This window comes from Bos grunniens, chromosome 10, assembly GCF_055505025.1.
Source record: "Bos grunniens cultivar Pamir isolate PY7600 chromosome 10, Bosgru_T2T1.0, whole genome shotgun sequence".
In the NCBI taxonomy this organism is placed as follows: Eukaryota; Metazoa; Chordata; class Mammalia; order Artiodactyla; family Bovidae; genus Bos; species Bos grunniens.
The window spans coordinates 85,960,052-85,983,862 of NC_141174.1; the positions used below are offsets into that span (position 1 = coordinate 85,960,052).

Consider the following 23,811-nt stretch of genomic DNA (forward strand, 5'->3'; position numbering starts at 1 on the left):
CTCCCCATCCCAGAGACTATGAAGAATATCTCCAACATAGTTGAAGAATATTTTTTCATTATCTAGCTTTTCAAATATAAGTAGTTATAGGAAGTATGCAACTGACAACCAAAGGCTTCATTTTACCGGACTAATAAATCCTACATAGAAACAAAATTTCAAAGCTGGAATCAGCCTTAAGCAATTTAGTACAGTCCTTTTAGCTAAATATTGTTTGTTTCCACTTCCACATCTCTGTCCCTTTCAAGCATACAAAACATAAAGGGACTGAAGGAAGAACACACAAATTCACAGGCAGACCTTACCCCAACTGGGTCTTTAAGACTCGTTTGGGATCCTTTTTTCACTGGTGGTTTCCTGGGTGTCTTAGTCCTCCTGGTCATAGAAACAAAAAACACTTCAGTTCAACACTAACATATAAAAACCTAACCTATAATTCATATAAAGACAATCTTCCTAAGGGTTATAAAATTATTCTTTAGCAATTCCAAAACACTATGCCCCAAATAATATGAATACATACAAACTACCTTAGTAGGAGAGTGTTTGTGACATGCGAAAATTAAAAGCAATTAAAATTTGGCTTAGGAGACATCTGTGGCACCAAAAACAGAAATAACAGGCCCAAAATGGAGTTATTTGTGCTAAGTTCCATGTCACCAAATTGTGACTTAATACCTAACTTACAGTTCCAACCACTCCCAATAGAAGAATCTTAAACCAGTCAATCTGGAATTATCTGGTCAGCACTGGTAAAGTGATCTGTCTGATAGACCCCTGCCATAGAGTAAAGGAAGTTCACCTAGCTACTAACAATCCACTCGTTGCTAATATAATTCCTTTGTTCCACAACCCCCCCATAAAAATCTTCCATTTTGTACAGCTCTTAGGAACAACTTTTTGCTAGATAGGATGCTGTCTGATTCATGAATCATTGAATAAAACTTATAAGATCTTTACAATTTACTCAGTCAAATTCTGGTTTTTTAAATATCTTCTTATAGTTCTGTATGTTAAGTGGTTTGCTTTCTTGACCAAAAATTTTACAGGCATTACAAATTTGAAAATTCAACAGATAATTGAGCAAGCTTATCTCAAAAGGCATTTCATAAAGCACACATGTTGTGTTTAGCCCATTGCCAAGGCAGACCAAGTGATTAATTTCTAGATTATAAAAATGCAGATGGAGAAATCCACTCTTTGATCAAGATTTATGTCTTTATTTTTAAAGAACAAGTGACCATTGAATTCTCAAAACTATCATCCTTTGTTCCCAGACAAAATGTGGTCCCTAAACTGCAATTTTGTGCTCTCTTAAGTGGGGGCAGTAGAAACAGATATTTTGGTTTATTTCACCACTTCTCTAGTATGACACTCCCCCTTCCCCCGCATTTATCTATAGACGAGATAAACATCTAACACTAAGTGAAATTACTGGCTTGGACTATACAGGTTGTTAAAATACTTTCTCATCACTTTCCCAATGAAACAAAACAAATTCGTGTTTTAAGTGCAAAATATTAGGGTAGGTTTACTTAACTCAATATTTTTTCCCCCCAAAGATAAAAATTTTGACTTTAGCCTCTTAAGAAAACAAGCTGGTTTTTTTTTTTTTGCAAACCACTAGCTTGGCACCCCACTTCAGTACTCTTGCCTGGAAAATCCCGTGGATGGGAAGAGCCTGGTAGGCTGCAGTCTATGGGGTCGCTAAGAGTCTGACACGACTGAGCGACTTCACTTTCACTTTTCACTTTCATGCATTGGAGAAGAAAATGGCAACCCACTCCAGTGTTCTTGCCTGGAGAATCCCAGGGACGGGGGAACCTGGTGGGCTGCCGTCTATGGGGTCGCACAGAGTCGGACACGACTGAAGCGACTTAGCAGTAGCAGCAGCAGCTACATCATGATGATGATTATAAACTTAACCTTCTCTGCACAAGTATTTCGTCACTGAGTAGCGGTCAAGGAATTAGGCTGCGGCGCAAATGTCACCAACTTCGTGAGGAATGTGGGCGTTTGTGGCCGGAGGCGGGGTTGTCTGAGACCAAAGAACAGAGCAAAAGGAACTGGCCTACACCCGAGGGTCGCGGCCCCGAAGCTACCGAATTGGACTAGGAAGGGCAGGCAGTGCGCCCGGATGCCAAGGGCTCTTCAGCGGATGAAACCACCTAACCAACCCCAAACCCAGGACACAACACCAGGCCCACCCGTGAGACGACCCCCGACCCTCACTAATTGGGCAAAATGCAACCCGCGGTTGCGGGCGGCCAAGGGAAGGAAAGGGGAATTAGAGAAAGGATTGGAGGCGGCGGTCCCGGCCCAAATCTCCCGCCCCTCCCAACGTGGGGCCGGGCCTTCGCGGCCGAGTGTAGCCAGGGCGGGGACCCAGACGCCCGACTCCGCGAGGCAGGGAGCTAGACGGGGTGGACGAGGACGGGTCTTCACGCCCGTCTCCCCCTGGGCAGTCCTGGTGGGGGGCTTGGTGGTCCCGAGCGGCACAGGGCTTGGAGCCCGCGGCGCGGCCGGGGGCCTGCCGCGGCGGAGGGAGACGCCGGCCCCAGTTTCGTGGCCCAGTACTCACGCTGGCTTCATGGTGGTAAGCTCCGAACTGCCCAGACGCGCGCGCGGGGATGCCGGACTCGGTCGGGGGTTGACGAGAACGGCGGGCCTCAGGGACCGGCCACAGGGACCGCGACTCGGCGGCTCAAGCGCGGCGCTTGAAGAATCTGGGAAACGCCGCTGAGGAGCCAGGTGAGCTCGCGCCCGGCGCATTTCAAACGGGCCAATCAGCGCCCGCCCACGGAAAGGGGCGTGGCCTCAGAAAAGGCGCCTGCTCAGTAGGATGTTGTGCTCGTCTCCTAGGCGACCGACGCAGACAGTGCACCGGCAGCCTGGTGTCTGGGCTCTAGGGCTGGAGTGGGAAGCTAGGATCAGATATTAGGAAATAAACCCCATCCGTATTCTCTGAGGACACTGAGAGTTTCTTTTCCCATATCCCAGTAAGTCCAATGGAAGGGCAAGTCCAGGATTGATTCAGAGATCAGCAGTGTCGTTCCGACCCAGGAGTGTCCAGTCCTTGGTCTGTACCCTATGCAGAGACAGACTCACTTTCTGGCTCCCAGATCATCACATCACCTTGGCTTTCTTTCTCTCTCTCCTTTGTCCTTCCAGGAATCTCCCTCTCTGGTTTCTCTAGCTCTTCCCGAACCACTCTTTTCTAAGATGAACTGATTCTCACTTCGACCTTTGCCCCTAAACCAGTGACTATCAAATACGCACTTACATCTTTGCTCTCATGGAACTGTAGTCCCATTCTCCTCAACTTTCTACAGGAACAGACACCAGTAAGAATAGACATAATATCCTCAACCCATAATATCCCACATAAAGATGGTTCCTGTCTTTGCTGTTACATAGTTACAGTGAATAAACTTGGAAATTCATCATTTTACAGAGAAGTACTGTGTTAAAGAGTATACTTGTCTTACATAATGTTTCACAGATATTGCTAAATTGTCCTCCATAAAGGTCCAAATGCACAATCCCACAAGGCATGTATGAGAGGACCTGTTTTTCCACATTTCTCAGACAGCAAAGTGTTACCCAAATTTTATGTGGATGTTGAGCTAATAGATGAAAAAAAAATCACAAATTTAAATTTTCTTTTATGGTAAATGAGATCGGGTGTCTGTGCCTGTGTTCAATAGCCATTTGTATTTCCTTCTCTAAGAATCGTGTTCATATCCTTTGCCTCCTTGTTCTGTTGGGTTGTTAGTTTTTTGTTGATTTGTAAAAGTGCTTCACATATTAAGGCAATTAGTCCTCATCCAAAATATGAGTTCAAATTTTTTATAGTTCATAATTTTGCTTATGTTGCTTTGTGACAGCTTAGGGAAAACTCAGCAGTGGCCACAGGACTGGAAAAGGTCAGTTTTCATTCCAATCCCAAAGAAAGGCAATGCCAAAGAATGCTCAAACTACCGCACAATTACACCCATCTCACATGCTAGTAAAGTAATGCTCAAAATTCTCCAAGCCAGGCTTCAGCAATATGTGAACCGTGAACTTCCTGATGTTCAAGCTGGTTTTCGAAAAGGCAGAGGAACCAGAGATCAAATTGCCAACATCCGCTGGATCATGGAAAAAGCAAGAGAGTTCCAGAAAAATATCTATTTCTGCTTTCTTGACTATGCCAAAGCCTTTGACGGTGTGGATCACAATAAACTATGGAAAATTCTTCAAGAGATGGGAATACGAGACCACCTGACCTGCCTCTTGAGAAATCTGTATGCAGGTCAGGAAGCAACAGTTAGAACTGGACATGGAACAACAGACTGGTTCCAAATAGGAAAAGGAGTATGTCAAGGCTGTATATTGTCACCCTGCTTATTTAATTTATATGCAGAGAAATGCTGCATATAATCATCATGAGAAACACTGGACTGGAAGAAGCACAAGCTGGAATCAAGATTGCCGGGAGAAATATCAATAACCTCAGATATGCAGATGACACCACCCTTATGGCAGAAAGTGAAGAAGAACTAAAAAGCCTCTTGATGAAAGTGAAAGTGGAGAGTGAAAAAGTTGGCTTAAAACTCAACATTCAGAAAACGAAGATCATGGCATCCGGTCCCATCACTTCATGGGAAATAGATGGGGCAACAGTGGAAACAGTGTCAGACTTTTTTTGAGGGGGCTCCAAAATCACTGCAGATGGTGACTGCAGCCATGAAATTAAAAGACGCTTACTCCTTGGAAGGAAAGTTATGACCAACCTAGATAGCATATTCAAAAGCAGAGACATTACTTTGCCAACAAAGGTCCGTATAGTCAAGGCTATGGTTTTTTCTGTGGTCATGTATGGATGTGAGAGTTGGACTGTGAAGAAGGCTGAGCGCCAAAGAATTGATGCTTTTGAACTGTGGTGTTGGAGAAGACTCTTGAGAGTCCCTTGGACTGCAAGGAGATCCAACCAGTCCATTCTGAAGGAGATCAGCCCTGGGTGTTCTTTGGAAGGAATGATGCTGAAGCTGAAACTCCAATACTTTGGCCACCTCATGCGAAGAGTTGACTCATTGGAAAAGACTCTGATGCTGGGGGGATTGGGGGCAGTAGGAGAAGCAGACGACAGAGGATGAGACGGCTGGATGGCATCACTGACTCGATGGACGTGAGTCTGAGTGAACTCCAGGAGTTGGTGATGGACAGGGAGGCCTGGCATGCTGCGGTTCATGGGGTGGCAAAGAGTCAGACACGACTGAGCGACTGAACTGAACTAAGGGAAAATTTTAAGGTAGGCATATTTATCAGCCTTCTCTTTTGTGGCTTCTGTTTTGTGTCACACCAGAAAAAAGTCTTTTGTACTCTAACATTAAAGCAATGTTTTTCATCTTATATTTTGCCTATTGCTTTTTTATGTTTAAGTCTTTGAACCATTGAACTTTGTTGTCAAGTGTGAGGTTGAGAAGTAAGAAGTGAAGTCGCTCAGTCGTGTCCAACTATTTGCAACTCCACAGACTGTAACCTATCAGGCTCCTCCATCCATGGGATTTTCCAGGCAAGAATACTGGAGTGGGTTGCCATTTCCTTCTCCAGGGGATCTTCCCAACCCAGGGATCGAATCTGGGTCTCCTGCACTGCAGGTAGACTCTACCGTCTGAATCACCAGGGAAGCCTGGTGTGAGGTTGGGATCTTCGTTATTTAGGAATTGGCCTGGGCTGCTGGCCAATTACCTCTTAATTACATTGTAGCCTGGCTTTGGCCTCAGTCTTTCCATTGGAATTTTTCTCACCAAGATCAATGTTTCATTGATGCCAAAACTATTTGACCCTTACCTTACTTGACCTCTTAACGGATTAAAAAATATTTCCTCTCTTCTCATGTCTTTGTTTTTACTCCTAGTTTTCTAGCCCCTCTTTCCCAGCCTCATTTGTGAGTTCTTTTTTCTGCCTTAAATACTGTGGCTTAAGGTTTTCACCTGGTGTTCACTAGCTGTGCCCTCTCTGTAGGCACTCCCAGCCATTCCTGTGGCCTCACATACCACTCATATTTGCTCCTCTGAGTTTCAGAGCCATATGTCCAACAGTCTGCTGAATTCACTTGGGTGCCTCACAGGCACCTCACATTGAACACCATCCTAATCTTTTCTCCTGAACCTGTTCTCCCTCAAGCATCACCATCTATCCACCCACCCAAGTGCAAGGTACCACCTTTGACTTTTGCCTCTCCTTCTATTCCAACAATCAGTCACCAAATCTTGACATTTCTATCAACTAAATAGCTTTTAAAACCCTCCTCTCCATCCCCTCGACCACTACCATCTCTTGTCTGGATGACTGAAACAGTATCCTAACAGGCTTCCCTGCTGCCATCTTTCAAACTTGGTTCCATTTTGCAGCCAGCTCACCACTAACCACAGATCTGATCATGGCATTTCCCTATTTGTAATACTACAGTAGTTCCCACTGCTGGACACCTTCAACAGGCCAGGCCCTGGGGTTCTTCCTCTCCAAGCTCATCACCTATCATTTTCCCTTGCTTCCCTCCAGCCATGATGCCTGAACACACTGGGCTCACACAGCTTTCCCTCTGCTGTCAAGCTCTCCTCCCTCCCTTCCTCTGACAATGCCTCCTTACCCTCAGTTCTCAGCAGATCTTCTGCCCACGACCCTGCTCTGGATGCTGAATCCCTGCTCTCTATCCATAGTCCTCTGCACACTACCTCCAAGTCATTCCCTCTGATTTGCTTCAGAGCTCGCATTCCAATTTGTGATTGCTACTCCCTCAGTGGTAAAGAATCCACCTGCAAATGCAAGAGATGCAGGTTCAATCCCTGGGTGGGGAAGATCCCCCGGAGGAGGAAATGGCAACCCACTCTAGTATCCTTGCCTGGAGAATCCCATGGACAGAGGAGCCTGGGGGACTGCAGTCCATAGGGTCGCAAAGAGTCAGACACAACTGAGCAACTACACCACCACCACCAGCTTATCCCCACATCCTGACTAGATGACACAATCATGTCCCCCATGCCCAGCAATGAAGATGCTCCATATGTGTTTGAAGGAATGAATGAGCCCATCCCTTCACAGAACATCCCATGGAAGACCCAATTATAATTTAAAACCCCTAGCTTTTCTTCTGGAGGAGGAAATGGCAACCCACTCCAGTGTTCTTGCCTGGAGAATCCCAGGGATGGGGGAGCCTGGTGGGCTGCCGTCTGTGGGGTCGCACAGAGTCGGACACGACTGAAGCGACTTAGCAGCAGTAGCAGCAGCTTTTCTTCAGGCCAGTTTCTTCTTTCTCACTCATTTATATTCTTATCAAAGTTCACTGACAACGCTTTAATGCCAATTCATTATATTATTTTTCTGTTCAAAAATGGTCAGGCACTCCCCATAGCTGGTTAAAAATTTGCATTTCCCCCTAGAATTAGAGCGCCAAGCAGGGGCGGAGTTAGGGACAGGCAGATAGAAGAAGGCTAGAGGCTAGAACTGGGAGGCTTTTTTAAAGATCAGGTTTGAGCTTCCCTCAGAAGAAATGGAGTAGCCATCATAGTCAACAAAAGAGTCTGAAATGCAGTACTTGGATGCAATCTCAAAAATGACAGAATGATCTCTGTTCATTTCCAAGGCAAACCATTCAATATCACAGTAATCCAAGCCCCAACCAGTAACGCTAAAGAAGCTGAAGTTGAACAGTTCTGTGAAGACCTACAAGACCTTCTAGAACTAACACCCAAAAAAGATGTCCTTTTCATTATAGGGGACTGGAATGCAAAAGTAGGAAGCCAAGAAACACCTGGAGTAACAGGTAAATTTGGCCTTGGAATACGGAATGAAGCAGGGCAAAGACTAATAGAGTTTTGCCAAGAAAATGCACTGGTCATAGCAAACATCCTCTTGTGTCCTACACATGGACATCACCAGATGGTCAACACCGAAATCAGATTGATTATATTCTTTGCAGCCAAAGATGGAGAAGCTCTATACAGTCAACAAAAACAAGACCAGGAGCTGACTGTGGCTCAGATCATGAACTCCTTATTGCCAAATTCAGACTTAAATTGAAGAAAGTAGGGAAAACCACTAGACCATTCAGGTATGACCTAAATCAAATCCCTTATGATTATACAGTGGAAGTGAGAAATAGATTTAGGGGCCTAGATCTGATAGATAGAGTGCCTGATGAACTATGGACTGAGGTTCTTGACATTGTACAGGAGACAGGGATCAAGACCATCCCCATGGAAAAAAAATGCAAAAAAGCAAAATGGCTGTCTGGGGAGGCCTTACAAATAGCTGTGAAAATAAGAGAAGTGAAAAGCAAAGGAGAAAAGGAAAGATATAAGCATCTGAATGCAGAGTTCCAAAGAATAGCAAGAAGAAATAAGAAAGCCTTCCTCAGTGATCAATGCAAAGAAATACAGGAAAACAACAGAATGGTAAAGACTACAGATCTCTTCAAGAAAATGAGAGATACCAAGGGAACATTTCATGCAAAGATGGGCTCGATAAAGGACAGAAATGGTATGGACTAACAGAAGCAGAAGATATTAAGAAGAGGTGGCAAGAGTACATAGAAGAACTGTACAAAAAAGATCTTCATGACCCAGATAATCACGATGGTGTGATCACTCATCTAGAGCCAGACATCCTGGAATGTGAAGTCAAGTGGGCCTTAGAAAGCATCACTATGAACAAAGCTAGTGGAGGTGATGGAGATCAAGTTGAGCTATTTCAAATCCTAAAAGATGATGCTGTGAAAGTGCTGCACTCAATATGCCAGCAAATTTGGACAACTCAGCAGTGGCCACAGGACTGGAAAAGGTCAGTTTTCATTCCAATCCCAAAGAAAGGCAATGCCAAAGAATGCTCAAACTACCGCACAATTACACTCATCTCACACGCTAGTAAAAGTAATGCTCAAAATTCTCCAAGCCAGGCTTCTGCAATACGTGAACTGTGAACTTCCTGATGTTCAAGCTGGTTTTAGAAAAGGCAGAGGAACCAGAGATCAAATTGCCAACATCCACTGGATCATGGAAAAAGCAAGAGAGTTCCAGAAAAACATCTATTTCTGCTTTATTGACTATGACAAAGCCTTTGACTGTGTGGATCACAATAAACTATGGAAAATTCTTCAAGAGATGGGAATACGAGACCACCTGACCTGCCTCTTGAGAAATCTGTATGCAGGTCAGGAAGCAACAGTTAGAACTGGACATGGAACAACAGACTGGATCCAAATAGGAAAAGGAGTACGTCAAGGCTGTATATTGTCACCCTGCTTGTTTAACTTATATGCAGAGTACATCATGAGAAACGCTGGACTGGAAGAAACACAAGCTGGAATCAAGATTGCCAGGAGAAATATCAATAACCTCAGATATGCAGATGACACCACCCTTATGGCAGAAAGTGAAGAGGAACTAAAAAGCCTCTTGATGAAGGTGAAAGTGGAGAGTGAAAAAGTTGGCTTAAAGCTCAACATTCAGAAAACGAAGATCATGGCATCTGGTCCCGTCACTTCATGGGAAATAGATGGGGCAACAGTGGAAACAGTGTCAGACTTTAGTTTTGGGGGCTCCAAAATCACTGCAGATGGTGACTGCAGCCATGAAATTAAAAGATGCTTACTCCTTGGAAGGAAAGTTATGACCAATCTAGATAGCATATTGAAAAGCAGAGACATTACTTTGCCAACAAAGGTCCATATGGTCAAGGCTATGGTTTTTCCTGTGGTCATGTATGGATGTGAGAGTTGGACTGTGAAGAAGGCTGAGTGCCGAAGGATTGATGCTTTTGAACTGTGGTATTGGAGAAGACTCTTGAGAGTCTCTTGGACTGCAAGGAGATCCAACCAGTCCATTCTGAAGGAGATCAGCCCTGGGTGTTCTTTGGAAGGAATGATGCTGAAGCTGAAACTCCAGTACTTTGGCCACCTCATGCGAAGAGCTGACTCTTTGGAAAAGACTCTGATGCTGGGATGGATTGGGGGCAGTAGGAGAAGGGGACGACAGAGGATGAGATGGATGGATGGCATCACTAACTCGATGGATGTGAGTCTGAGTGAACTCCGGGAGTTGGTGATGGACAGGGAGGCCTGGCATGCTGCGGTTCATGGGGTCGCAAAGAGTCAGACACGACTGAGCGACTGAACTGAACTGAACTGAACTGAACAGTGGCTCAGTGGTAAAGAACCCTCCTGGCATTGCAGGAGACATGGTTTTGATCCCCAATCTGGGAAGATCCCACATGCTGCAGAGCAACTAAGCCCTTGCAACAACTATTGAGTGTGTGCTTTAGAGCTCGGGAACTGTAACTACTGAGCCCACGTGCTGCAACTACGGAAGCCCACACGTCCTGGAGGCTGTGCTCACCAACAAGAGAAGCCACTACAAGGAGAAGCCCATGCACCACAACTAGAGAAAGCCCAAGCATGGCAACGAAGAGCCAGCACAGCCAAAAATAAAGATAAATAAATAAAAATTTAGAAGATCAGGTTTATTGCAGTATACTTTCCCTATAATAAAAGTCACCTTTTTATTTGTACCATCTAAATATTTGACAAACATACACCATCCTCTAATGACTGGCACAGTCCAATGTATAATATTCCCATCACACCAAAAATTCCTTGTGCTGCCCCTTTGCAGTCACCTTTCCCTATGCTCAGCCCTTGGCAACCACTTTTCTGATTTCTTTCCTTAGATCTGTCTTTTCCTGAATGTCTCTTCTTTAACTCAGCATAACCTTTTTGAGATTCATCCATGTGTTGCATCTATCAGGAATATTTTCCCTTTTTATTGCTGATGAGTATTCCATTGTATGACAATCTACCCATTCACTGGCTGATGAACATTTAAGCTGTTTTCACTTTTTGAAACTGGCATAATTATTTGTGTAAAGTTATTTATGTAGACATAGATATTTTCACTTCTCTTGGGTGGGATTGCTGGTCCACTTGATAGGAAACTGCCAAACCGGACTGGGAGGGTTTTATGTAAATCACTGAAAAGGGGTTGATACTACAGACATTTGAAACCATAATTAATCCAAGCTCCTAGCTAAACAAGTTCAGCTGTGGGAACCTACTAACCAGTTGCTGCTGCTGCTGCTGCTGCTGCTAAGTCGCTTCAGTTGTGTCCAACCCTGTGCGACCCCATAGACAGCAGCCTACCAGGATCCCCTGTCCCTGGGATTCTCCAGGCAACAACACTGGAGTGGGTTGCCATTTCCTTCTCCAATGCATGAAAGTGAAAAGTGAAAGTGAAGTCACTCAGTCGTGTCCGACTCTTAGTGACCCCATGGACGGCAGGCTCCTCTGTCCATGGGATTTTCCAGGCAAGAGTACTGGAGTGGGGTGCCATTGCCTTCTCTGTACTAACCAGTAAGCACCAGAAAATACCAAAGCCTGGAGTGTTTGATGAAAGGTGGTAAGGTGGAGACCAGGTCCCCTGAGCACCCAACACACAGCACACCCAAGGGTTCAGTGGCCTTGGGAACATAATCTCACATCCCCAGGCCATCTGTAAAATGAATGAGCGGGATGTTAATGTCTTACCTACTCAAAAAACAATAAAATCAACAAACTTGGGGGAAGGTGTAACATTGGTACAAAAAACACAGATGATCTGAGCAGAACCACATTTCAAATGAATAACATACTCACACAGAAAGGGAGCTATCACTTACCCAAGTTGGACTATTTAGACTACAGTATATGCCCTCAGGCTCAAGGCAAAAAGAACTTGAAACATTGAATTCTAATTAGTTGGCCTTTTTGAAGATGTGGATTAGCAGTTCTGAAACAACATTAAATACATTGCAGATAAAGGGAGCCAAGTTTCTCACTGTTAGAGAGTAATATAAACACCAAAAGGGAGCAAGTAAAAAGTACCTAGGAATTCTTTTTACTATTTGGCAACATGTTTCTTAAATATGAAATTATGTCCAAAAGAGGGAGGGATAGTTGGACTATATCAGTGCTTCTTAAACTCTCTTAGAGTATTAAAAATCACTGGAGTTTTTGATAAAAACTTCAAAACTCCAGAACCATGCTCACATCCAGCATGCACTCTGGGTCTTCTGCATCTGTGCATCTGGGCTCTGGAAATGTGCATTTTACATCATCAAACATATTTTTTTAAGGCTGGGTTAAATTATCTTTGAGGTTAGTGGTTCCATACTCTAGAGGAGGCAAAATGTAAAGCGAGATTTAGAAACCTGTTTCTTGACATGGAGAGAATGAGTGTGACAACTATTTGTTGAAGAACATTTATTATAGAGTTAAAGAATTTGTACAAATACCAAGGGGCCATTGAAAAGTCCCTTCGGCAATCTCCCAGGAGGAATGTTGAGGAGAAATTTCAGAATTCAAGTCAAATCTTGCCAATGTCTTCTGGGGTTATCTCAGGAATGAATGGCCTGATTTCTATTCTGCCAAAAAGACAAACACCTTCTGGCCTTAGGGCCTTTGCACTTATAGCTCTCTGGACTTGAAATCCTTTCCCCCACCTGCTGCCAAAGTCAGCATCTTATAACCCATCAAAGAAGTGAAGTGTTAGTCACTAAGTCATGTCCTACTCTTGCCATCCCATGGACTGTAGCCTGCCAGGCTGCTCTGACCATGGCTTTCACAGGCAGGAACACTGGAGGGGGTTGCCATTCCCTTCTCCAGGGGATCCTCCCGACCAGGGATCAAACTCTGGTCTCCTGCATTGCAGATAGATTCTATACCATCTGAGCTACCAGGTAAGGCCTTAGTCCATTAAACTCAGTTCAGTTGCTCAGTCTTCAGTCCAACTCTTTGCAATCCCATGGACTGCAACATGCCAGGCCTCCATGTCATCACCAACTCTTGGACCTTGCTCAAACTCATGTGCATTGAGTTGGTGATGCCATCCAACCATCTTGTCCTCTGTCATCTCCATCTCCTCCTGACTTCAATCTTTCCCAGCATCAGGGTCTTTTCCAATGAGTCAATTCTTCCGATCAAGTGGCCAAAGTATTGAAGCCTCAGCTTCAGCATCCAGTCCTTCCAGTGAGTATTCAGGACAGATTTCCTTTAGGATTGACTGGTTTGATCTCCTTGCAGTCCAAGGGACTCCCAAGAGTCTTCTCCAATACCACAGTTCAAAAGCATCAATCCTTCAGTGTTCAGCTTTCTTTGAGATCCAACTCTCACATTCATATATGACTACTGAAAAAACCATAGCTTTGGCTATATGGACCTATGTCAGCAAAGTTATTTTTAATATGCTGTCTAGGTTTGTCACAGCTTTTCTTCCAAGGGGTAGGCACCTTTTAATTTCATGGCTGCAACACCATCTGCAGTGAATTTAGAGCCCAAGAAAATAAAGTCTGTCACTGTTTCCACTGTTTCACCATCTACTTGCCATGAGGTGATGGGACCGGATGCCATGATCTTAGTTTTTTGACTGTTGAGTTTTAAGCCAGCTTTTTCACTCTCCTCTTTCACTTTCATCAAGAGGCTCTTTAGTTCCTCTTTGCTTTCTGCCATAAGGGGTTCTCACCTGCATATCTGAGGTTATTGATATTTCTCCCTGCAATCTTGATTCCAGCTTGTGCTTCATCCAGTCTGGCATTCACATGATGTACTCAGCATATAAGTTAAATAAGCAAGGTGACAATATACAGCCTTGACATACTCCTTTCCCAATTTGGAACCAGTCCAGTGTTAGGACTTCCAGGACTTCCCTGTAGCTCAGACAGTAAAGAATATGCCTGCAACACAGAAGTTGGAGAAGGAACAGGCAACCCACTCCAGTGTTCTTGCCTGGAGAATCCCAGGAACAGGGGAGCCTGGTGGGCTGCCATCTATGGGGCTGCACAGAGTCAGAGACGACTGAAGCGACTTAGCAGCAGCAACACAGAAGACCTGGGTTCAATCCCTGGGTTGGAAAGATCCTCTGGAGAAGGAAATGGTGACCCACTCCAGTATTATTGCCTGGAGAATCCCAGGGACAGAGGAGCCATGTGGTCTACAGTCTATGGGGTTGCAAAGAGTCAGACACAACTGAGCAACTAACACCGGTGTTCCATGTCCAGTTCTAACTGTTGCTTCTTGACCTGCATACAGATTTCTCAGTAGGCAGGTAAGGTGGTCTGCTATTCCCAACTCTTGAAGAATTTTCCACAGTGTTTTGTGACCCACATAGTCAAAGGCTTTAGCACAGCCAACGAAGCAGATGTTTTTCTGGAATTCTCTTGCTTTTTCTATGATCCAACGGATGTTGGCAATTTGATCTCTGGTTCCCCTGCCTTTTCTAAATCCAGCTTGAACATCTGGAAGTTCTCAGTTCACAGACTGTTGAAGCCTAGCTTGGAAATCTTTGAGAATTACTTTGCTAGCATGTGAGACAACTGCAACTGTGCAGTAGCTTGGACATTCTTTGGCATTGCCTTTCTTTGGGATTGGAATTAAAGCTGACCGTTTCCAGTTCCGTGGCCACTGCTTAGTTTTCCAAATTTGCTGGCATACTGAGTGCAGCACTTTCACAGCATGATCTTTTAGGATTTGAAATAGCTCAGCTGGAATTATATCACCACCACTAGCTTTGTTCCTAGTGATGCTTCGAAAGGCCCACTTGACTTCACACTCCAGGATGTGTGGTTCTAGGTGAGTGATCCTGGTTATCTGGGTCATTAAGATCTTTTTTGTATAGTTCTTCTGTGTATTCTTGCCACCTTTTCTTAATATCTTGTGCTTCTGCACTTTGCTGGAGCAGCCGTGAAGAGAGACCCCACATTCAAAGTAAGAGAAACCCAAGTAAGAGGGAGGCACTGAGAGATGGCATCAGAGGGCAGACAGATGGAAACCAAATCACAGACCACAGGCCAATCTGATCACCGGACCACAGCCTGGTCTAACTCAATGAAACCAAGCCATGCCGTGTGGGGCCACCCAAGACAGACAGGTCATGCTAGAGAGGTCTGACAGAATGTGGTCCACTGGAGAAGGGAATGGCAAACCACTTCAGTATTCTTGCCTTGAGAACCGCATGAACAGTATGAAAAGGCAAAAAGAGAGGACACTGAAAGATGAACTCCCCAAGTCGGTAGGTGCCCAATATGCTACTGGAGATGAGTGGAGAAGTAACTCCAGAAAGACGGAAGGGATGGAACCAAAGCAAAAACAACATCCAGCTGTGGATGGGACTGGTGATAGAAGCAGGGTCCAATGCTGTAAAGAGCAATATTGCATAGGAACCTGGAATGTTAAGTCCATGAATCAAGGCAAATTGGAAGTGGTCAAACAGGAGATGACAAGAGTGAACATCAACATTCTAGGAATCAGCGAACTAAGATGGACTGAAATGGGTGAATTTAACTCAGATGACCATTATATCTACTACTGTGGGCAGGAAACCCTTAGAAGAAATGGAGTAGCCATCATGGTCAATGAAAGAGTCCAAAATGCAGTACTTGAATGCAATCTCAAAAGTGACAGAATGATCTCTGTTCGTTTCCAAGGCAAACCGTTCAATATCACAATAATCCAAGTCTATGCCCCAACCAGTAACACTGACGAAGCTGAAGTTGAACAGTTCTGTGAAGACCTACAAGACCTTCTAGAACTAACACCCAAAAAAGATGTCCTTTTCATTATAGGGGACTGGAATGCAAAAGTAGGAAGTCAAGAAACACCTGGAGTAACAGGCAAATTTGGCCCTGGATTACAGAATGAAGCAGGGCAAAGGCTAATAGAGTTGGCCAAGAGAATGCACTGGTTATAGCAAACACCCTCTTCCAACTACACAAGAGAAGACTCTACACATGGACATCACCAGATGGTCAACATTGAAATAAGATTGATTATATTCTTTGCAGCCAAAGATGGAGAAGCTCTATACAGTCAGCAAAAGCAAGACTGGGAGCTGACTGTGGCTCAGATCATGAACTCCTTATTGCCAAATTCAGACTGAAATTGAAGTGGAGAAAACCACTAGACCATTCAGGTATGACCTAAATCAAATCCCTTATGACTATACAGTGGAAGTGAGAAATAGATTTAAGGGATTAGATCTGATAGACAGAGTGCCTGATGAACTATGGATGGAGGTTCACGACATTGTACAGGAGCCAGAAATCAAGACCATCCCCAAGAAAAAGAAATACAAAAAAGCAAAATGGCGGTCTGAGGAGGCCTTACCAATAGCTGTGAAAATAAGCGAAGCAAAAAGCAAAGGAGAAAAGGAAAGATATAAGCATCTGAATGCAGAGTTCCAAAGAATAGCAAGGAGAGATAAGAAAGCCTTCCTCAGGGATCAATGCAAAGAAATAGAGGAAAACAATAGAATGGGAAAGACTAGAGATCTCTTCAAGAAAATTAGAGACACCAAGGGAACATTTCGTGCAAAGATGGGCACAATAAAGGACAGAAATGGTATGGACCTAACAGAAGCAGAAGATATTAAGAGGTGGCAAGAATACACAGAAGAACTGTACAAAAAAGATCTTCATGACCCAGATAATCACGATGGTGTGATCACTGACCTAGAGCCAGATATCCTGGAATGTGAAGTCAAGTGGGCCTTAGGAAGCATCACTATGAACAAAGCTAGTGGAGGTGATGGGATACCAGTTGAGCTGTTTCGAATCCTGAAAAATGATGCTGTGAAAGTGCTGTACTCAATATGCCAGCAAATGTGGACAACGCAGCAGTGGCCACAGGACTGGAAAAGGTCAGTTTTCATTCCAATCTCAAAGAAAGGCAGTGCCAAAGAATGCTCAAACTATTGCACAATTGCACTCATCTCAAACGCTAGTAAAAGTAATGCTTAAAATTCTCCAATCCAGGCTTCAGCAATACGTGAACCATGAACTTCCTGATGTTCAAGCTGGTTTTCGAAAAGGCAGAGGAACCAGAGATCAAATTGCCAACATCTGCTGGATCATGGAAAAAGCAAGAGAGTTCCAGAAAAACATCTATTTCTGCTTTATTGACTATGCCAAAGCCTTTGACTGTGTGGTTCACAATAAACTTTGTGAAAGAGAAAATTCTGAAAGAGATGGGAATACTAGACTACCTAACCTGCCTCTTAAGAAATCTGTACGCAGGTCAGGAAGCAACAGTTAGAACTGGACATGGAACAACAGACTGGTTCCAAACAGGAAAAGGAGTATGTCAAGGCTGTATATTGTCACCCTGCTTATTTAACTTATATGCAGAGGACATCATGAGAAACGCTGGGCTGGAAGAAGCACATGCTGAAATCAAGGTTGCCGGGAGAAATATCAATAACCTCAGATATGCAGATAACACCACCCTTATGGCAGAAAGTGAAGAAGAACGAAAGAGCATCTTGATGAAAGTGAAAGAGGAGAGTGAAAAAGTTGGCTTAAAGCTCAACATTCAGAAAATGAAGATCATGTCATCCTGTCCCATCACTTCATGGCAAATAGATGGGGTAACAGGGGAAACAGTGGCTGACTTTATTTTTGGGGGCTCCAAAATCACTGCAGATAGTGATTGCAGCCATGAAATTAAAAGACGCTTACTCCTTGGAAGGAAAGTTATGACCAACCTAGACAGCATATTGAAAAGCAGAGACATTACTTTGCCAACAAAGGTCCATCTAGTCAAGGCTATGGTTTTTCCAGTAGTCATGTATGGATGTGAGAGTTGGACTATAAAGAAAGCTGAGCACTGAAGAATTGATGCTTTTGAACTGTGGTGTTGAAGAAGACTCTTGAGAGTCCCTTGGACTGCAAGGAGATCCAACCAGTCCATCCTAAAGGAGATCAGTCCTGGGTATTCATTGGAAGGACTGATCTTGAAGCTGAACCTCCAATACTTTGGCCACCTGATATGAAGAGCTGATTCATTTGAAAAGACCCTGATGTTGGGAAAGATTGAAGGCAGGAGGAGAAGGGGATGACAGAGGATGAGATGGCTGGATGGCATCACCGACTCGATGGATATGGATTTGGGTGAACTCAGGTAGTTGGTTATAGACAGGCAGGCCTGACCTGCCCCAGTTCATGGGGTGGCAAAGAGTTGGACACAACTGAGTGACTGAACTGAACTGTGGTTCTATTAGGTCCATACTGTTTCTATACTTTATTGTGCCCATCTTTGCATGAAATATTCCTTTAGTATCTCCAATTTTCTCAAAGAGATCGCTAGTCTTTCACATTCTATTGTTTTCTCTATTTCTTTGATCATTTAGGAAGCCTTTCATATCTCTCTTTGGTATTCTTTGGAACTCTGCATTCAGATGGATATATCTTTCCCTTTCTCCTTTACCTTTCATTTCTCTTTTCTCAGCGATTTGTAAGGGCTCCTCAAACAACCGTTGTGCCTGTTTGCGTTTCTTCTTCTTGAGGACGGTTTCATCGCCTCCTCTACAGTGTTAGGAACCTCCATCCATAGTTCTTCAGGCACTCTATCAGATCTAATCCCTTGAATCTATTTGTCTCTTACACCATATAATCAGAAAGGATTTGATTTAGGTCATACCTGAATGGTCTAGTGCTCCATTAAGTTTCTCCTCAAATGTCGGGTTATCAGAGTGGCTATCCAATCTCAGCTGCCTCACCCCACCCCTTCCTATTCCCTCACCAGGCTTCTTTTTTTTTTTTTGGCCACACCAAGTGGGAGCAGGATCTTAGTTCCCTGGACCAGGGATCAAACTCCTGCAGTGGAAGTTCAGTTCAGTCACTCAGTCGTGTCCAACTCTTTGCGACCCCATGAACTGCAGCACGCCAGGCCTCCCTGTCTATCACCAACTCCTGGAGTCTACCCAAACTCATGTCCATTGAGTCAGTGATGCCATCCAACCATCTCATCCTCTGTCGTCCCCTTCTCCTCCTGCCCTCAATCTTTCCCAGCATCAGGGTCTTTTCAAATGAGTCAATTCTTCGCATCAGGTGGCCAAAGTATTGGAGTTTCAGCTTCAATATCAGTACTTCCAATGAACACCCAGGACTGATTTTTAGGATGGGCTGGTTGGATCTCCTTGCAGTTCAAGGGATTCTCAAGTGGAAGCATGGAGTCTAAATCACTGGACCACCAGGGAAGTCCCCAGGCTTATTTTCCTGATGTGCTGTGCTTAGTCACTCAGTCGACTCTTCGCAACCCCATGGACTGTATCCCCACAGGCTTCTCTGTACATGGGGATTCACAGGCAACAATATTGGAGTGGGTTGCCATGTCCTCCTCCAGGGATCTTCCCAACCCAGGGATCGAACCCAGGTCTCCCACACTGGATGCGGATTCTTTACCATCTAAGCCACCAGCACTTACCATTATCTGAATTTATCTGTATCTCCTGTCCTACTGGCTGACCAGTGTATCTTTTCCATGAGGAAAGGACAGTTTGGGTTTTCTTCACTTCTATATTCCCAACTCTTAGGACAGTGTTTGTTTTATATATACCTGGCAGTAAATAAACATTCAGTGAATGATTTCACAATCTATACATATACAGGAATCTATTTTTCATGATGAGTGAACATGTTTTCAGCATAGTAGGTGAAACATAACTAAGTCAAAGGAGAAACAGGACTTTACTATAATAAATAAATTTTATTTTTCCTACCATAATTTAAGAAAACCAGACATTAGCATAAGCTGGAAGAACATCTCTGAGTCTGGAAATAGGTCTCTGCCTTTTCATTCATAATGGATTGTCGACTGGAAAATCAGAGGCTGGCATTCAACAACATGTTACAAAATGCTGATATACAGGGTTAAGAGCCGTTTCATATATAAAGGGTACCATGGCCAAGCCAAATTCAGGACAAAGCAGATGGGAATGAAAGGTTTCTCTGATGAACCTGACAAAAGCATTCTTTTCCAGAACAGCATCCTGCCTTCCTCAGAATATCTCCTGGGAACTCAGTTCCTTCTCCAAAAAACACTTTGCGAAAGATTGCTGCAGACCAAATATCTAAATCACTTGTATTCAAAAGCCTTCTAAACATCCCACTTCTAATTCTAATCACCAAGGGCCTGTTCTTGTCTTTTTAAAAAATATACTTTATTTATTTTGGGCTGCGTTGCGTCTTTGTTGCTGCGTGCGGGCTACCCTGCAGTCGTAATGCGCAGGCTTCTCACAGCAGTGGCTTCTCTTACTGTGGAGAAAGGGCCCCAGAGCACTCAGGCTCAGCAGTCCAGTAGTTACAACTCCTGGGCTCTTAGAGCTCAGGCTCAGCAGTTGTGGTGCACAGGCTTAATTGTCTGAGGCATGTGGGATCTTCCTGGACCAGAGATCACACTGTGTCCCCTACTTTGGCAGTGGATTGTCAACCACTGGACCACCAGGGAAGTCTGACAAATTCATGTCTTTAGGAAAGAAGGAGCGTTCCTCTCCAAAGACTGCGCAAGAAAAATTAAACTCTCCATTTGTGACTGAAGGAAGAGGCAAGTGACCAAATGGCCTCATCCAAGCATATCTGAGTTTTATCACAATGAAAATGATCGGTAAATTCTAGAGTAGTGTTTCTTGAGCCCAGGGAGGGGGAAGAGGTACATCCCTTCAGGAGTGTGCCCGCTCCCCTCACCCCTTAGGAGACAGGGCCTTGGTGAGCAATCGCTACCAGGGGGAATATGGTATATCTCCAAAGTGTACTGAGATGTTAAAAAAAAAAAAAAAAAAAATTGAGAACTGCTACCTTAAAAGACAAGGCTTCCCAAGTGGCTCAGTGGTAAAGAACCCGCCTGCCAATGCAGGAGCCACATAAGACCTGGGTTTGTTCCTGGGTTGGGAAGATCCCCTGGAGAAGGAAATGGCAACCCACTCCAGTATTCTTGCCTGGAAAATTTCATGCAGAGGAGCCTGGTGGGCCATAGTCCGTGGGGTTGCAGAGTCGGACACAGCTGAGCACACACACACATTAAAAGACATCTTCCCAGTGAGGTTTTCACCTGACCCACTGCCAGTCTTTTTAATTTCTGGAATGGCTTAGCAAAACTATATTTACATTAGACTTCATAATACTTAATGAAAATGAATATATTTGAACACATTCTCATGCATCATTATAAGTTTCCAAATCAGCGTACTGCAAACTGTTATAAAATTTAATTGTAACACTGTCCAAAAGTATACAATGGGACTAAGTTTACCAAATGTATAAAAACATTATGAAACACTTGGCCTTATTTTGTTGATTTAACATTTCATTTTCATCATTAAGCAATGCTGAAAAAGCAATGTAACCAAAGACTAAATATTCTAAAAGTCCTTCAGATTAGTCACCTGTGATCTTTCAACTACTTCTGAGCTAAACGAAGAACCTTATGTTACTTTCTATAAACAAGAGAATTAAGAAGCCTTCATGCCTTTGGCATTACTAAAATGGAGTACGTAAAGTTAGTACCTCTGTCCACCATAAAACTGAAGTTACAGTAAGATGAAATGGAAGCCCAGAACCCCTGCTGGAGTACAGTTCCAGTAATAGTGTCAACCTCTTGCCAAAAAAACAAATTTTGTCGTGCAGCTTGCAATTAATGTACCAAAAATTTACCAGCCTATATAATTTTATCAGTCTACCTTCCCCAGAGGAAGTAAACAGACAATAAAACTAATGAAATCATATTTGTTGACCACTCATATCCGATATAAATTGCTACTTGTCTTCAGAGTATTAGCTGATGAGCTACTTACAAGGTCATTCAAACGTCTGGGCCAGTTAACCATAGAGGCAGTGTTCTAAGAAACTGGGGTGTTCCTGAGTCAGCAGAAGAGGCTCCTGCATTGCGATGGATGGTCCCTTAAGTCGTCAGCAAGTGCATGTCAGGGAGTGATGGGCCTCAGCATTTCTGTACTCTATGAAAACACCACGAAATACTGAACTTTTAATGAGTAATGCAACAGATGAGAAAATACTCAGTGTTTCAGTGCTCCACAGAGTGGAAAGCAGAGGACACAGCCTTAGGTGGTGAGCTGCTGAAAGTTAGACCAATCAAAACACAGCTGATGGGCCCTGGGCATTCAGGAATTCGTGACACCGGCATTTCTGCAAGTTTGGCCCATGGCCCTCCTGACGATCACCTGGGGAACTTGTCCCAGTACAGACCTTCTGCAGGAAACCAACATTTTAAACTAGTAAAGCAGCGTCTCCTGATTCGCCTGGGGAATCTACATTTATCACAAGCTCACCAAGCGTTTCCATTCCTTTGGCAAAGTCTGTAGTATCCTCTGCACGTGAACGTTAAATTCTGCAGCACATATGAAATGCTGAAGCAACATTAAATGTAACCTCCCCAAACATTGTGATGTCATTGGTTAAAGGGTGATGGATGAGTACAACCAATTGGGATTAATTCAGTTAGTGCCCTCTGGGTAACACACTTCACCTGTGCTGCATAATACTTCACAGCATCAAGCTGGCAACAAGAAAACAGAGCAAAACAGAGCATATGACACCCCAGCCACAGGCTGTGAACTTTTAACAAAATCCAAGTCCATAATGGCATGGGAACCTTGCATGGTGAAGCAGAATGGACTTGCGGGGAAAGAGGGAGCTCTTTCATTTCCTTCACTAGGTGGGGAAAGGAAGAAGGTCCCTCCCCAAACCAGGTTTCTTCATTCTGGAATGCCTTCCCAGTCCCCACAGCTCCCGCAGACTCAGTTTCCCTTTTCTCAGGTTCCCTGACTGACCTTCCCAGCTCATCCTCCTCCACTGTGGTAGGAGAGGCTTTGCTACATGAAACTCATCAGATGAAGCGTGTTCCATTTTCCAAGAGTAATACTTTAAGGGTAGTAAGGCTTAATCCAACTATTTAATAGTAAAGCTACAAGGGTGGTACGCCTAATCCAGCTGTTTAAATAGAATTGGAGAACATACTTTAAATAAATTAAAAGCTAAATGAAATAATGATTTGCATGAATGAGGACTGACTTGAACCCATGTCCCCCTTTTAAAATCGTACTTACAGAATCCAATGCACATCTAGAGAAGTGTCCCCAGTTAAATACCTTATGGACCTGAACCCGCTCAAAAATGCCAAGATATCAAGCATTCTAAATATTTTAGGCCACTGCAAACTGGGACCATGCCATTGGCTTATGGTAGTTAGAATGTCGTAGCTTAATGCTGACATTTGGTACGAAAAGCTTATGGTATGAATCAGGTTTCCTTTTTATGTAATTCCGGCTCGGGAATCCTATACAGAGCAGCTGAGAAATAAACTATGTTGCTGAGGCTGAAGATGAGGCATAGAAGTATGGCTCCGGCTATCTGGGCGAACACCAGGGGCCTGCAGTGGGTCAGCAGCCATTCCTTCCTCAGAGTCTTGTCCAGAAGGATGGCTTCCATCTGCATGTGTGTGGCCAGGATCACACACACGTGAAACAGCTGGTGGCTGTGACCTAAAGCAAACACACAAAAGGCCACCAAAATCAGCAATAAAAAGGGAATGGACTAGTGATAACATCCTATGGCTTGTGTGCTAAAAACACTGTGGAGTAAAAGAAGCTAGATGCAAGATACCCACTGTCCAGAAAAGGCAAATCCCTGAGACAGGGAGCTGGGATTAATAGTACGTGGGCAGGAAGGATCTTACTGGGGTGATGAAAATGTTCTAAAACTCATATATGGTGATAGTTATACAATGTGGTAAATTTGCTAAAATAAAAAAAAAAAAAGATTGAATTGTGCACTTGAAATCAGGGTATTATGTTATATATAACGTGTGTGTGTGTGTGTGTGTGTGTTCAGTCGCTCAGTTGTGTCTGACTCCTTGCGACCCCACAGACTGCAGTCTGCCAGGCTCCTCTGTCCATGGAATTTTCCAGGCAAGAATAATGGAGTGGGTTTCCGTGCCTTCCTCCAGGGGAT

General features: G+C 43.9%; 2 protein-coding genes across 23 annotated transcripts in view; both read right to left on the reverse strand.

Annotated features, from left to right (window-relative positions):
• KIF23 (kinesin family member 23) overlaps positions 1-22,403 on the reverse strand; it is a 60,421-nt gene extending 38,018 nt beyond the window's left edge. For 8 of the 11 annotated variants that reach the window (XM_086322780.1, XM_086322777.1, XM_086322775.1 and 5 more), the window contains exons 1-2: positions 2,582-2,911; positions 306-375 (exon numbers count right to left, since the gene is read on the reverse strand). In XM_086322780.1, coding sequence (XP_086178906.1) covers positions 306-375; positions 2,582-2,772 — 261 coding nt within the window. In that variant the 5' untranslated portion in view covers positions 2,773-2,911. Of the gene's footprint in view, positions 1-305; positions 376-2,581; positions 2,912-19,270; positions 19,403-21,635 lie in introns of those variants that run through there. The other 3 variants (XM_086322781.1, XM_086322773.1, XM_086322779.1) reach the window with 3 other exon arrangements.
• A 685-nt stretch (positions 22,404-23,088) lies between these two features.
• The window catches only part of PAQR5 (progestin and adipoQ receptor family member 5), a 95,119-nt gene continuing 94,396 nt past the window's right edge, over positions 23,089-23,811 (reverse strand). For all 12 annotated transcript variants that reach the window (XR_015135317.1, XR_015135315.1, XR_015135316.1 and 9 more), the window contains one exon: positions 23,089-23,342. Coding sequence is in view for 9 of the 12 variants with exons in the window: in XM_086322786.1 (XP_086178912.1) it covers positions 23,101-23,342 (242 nt within the window). In the remaining 3 variants the exon portion in view is untranslated. The remainder of the gene's footprint in view (positions 23,343-23,811) is intronic.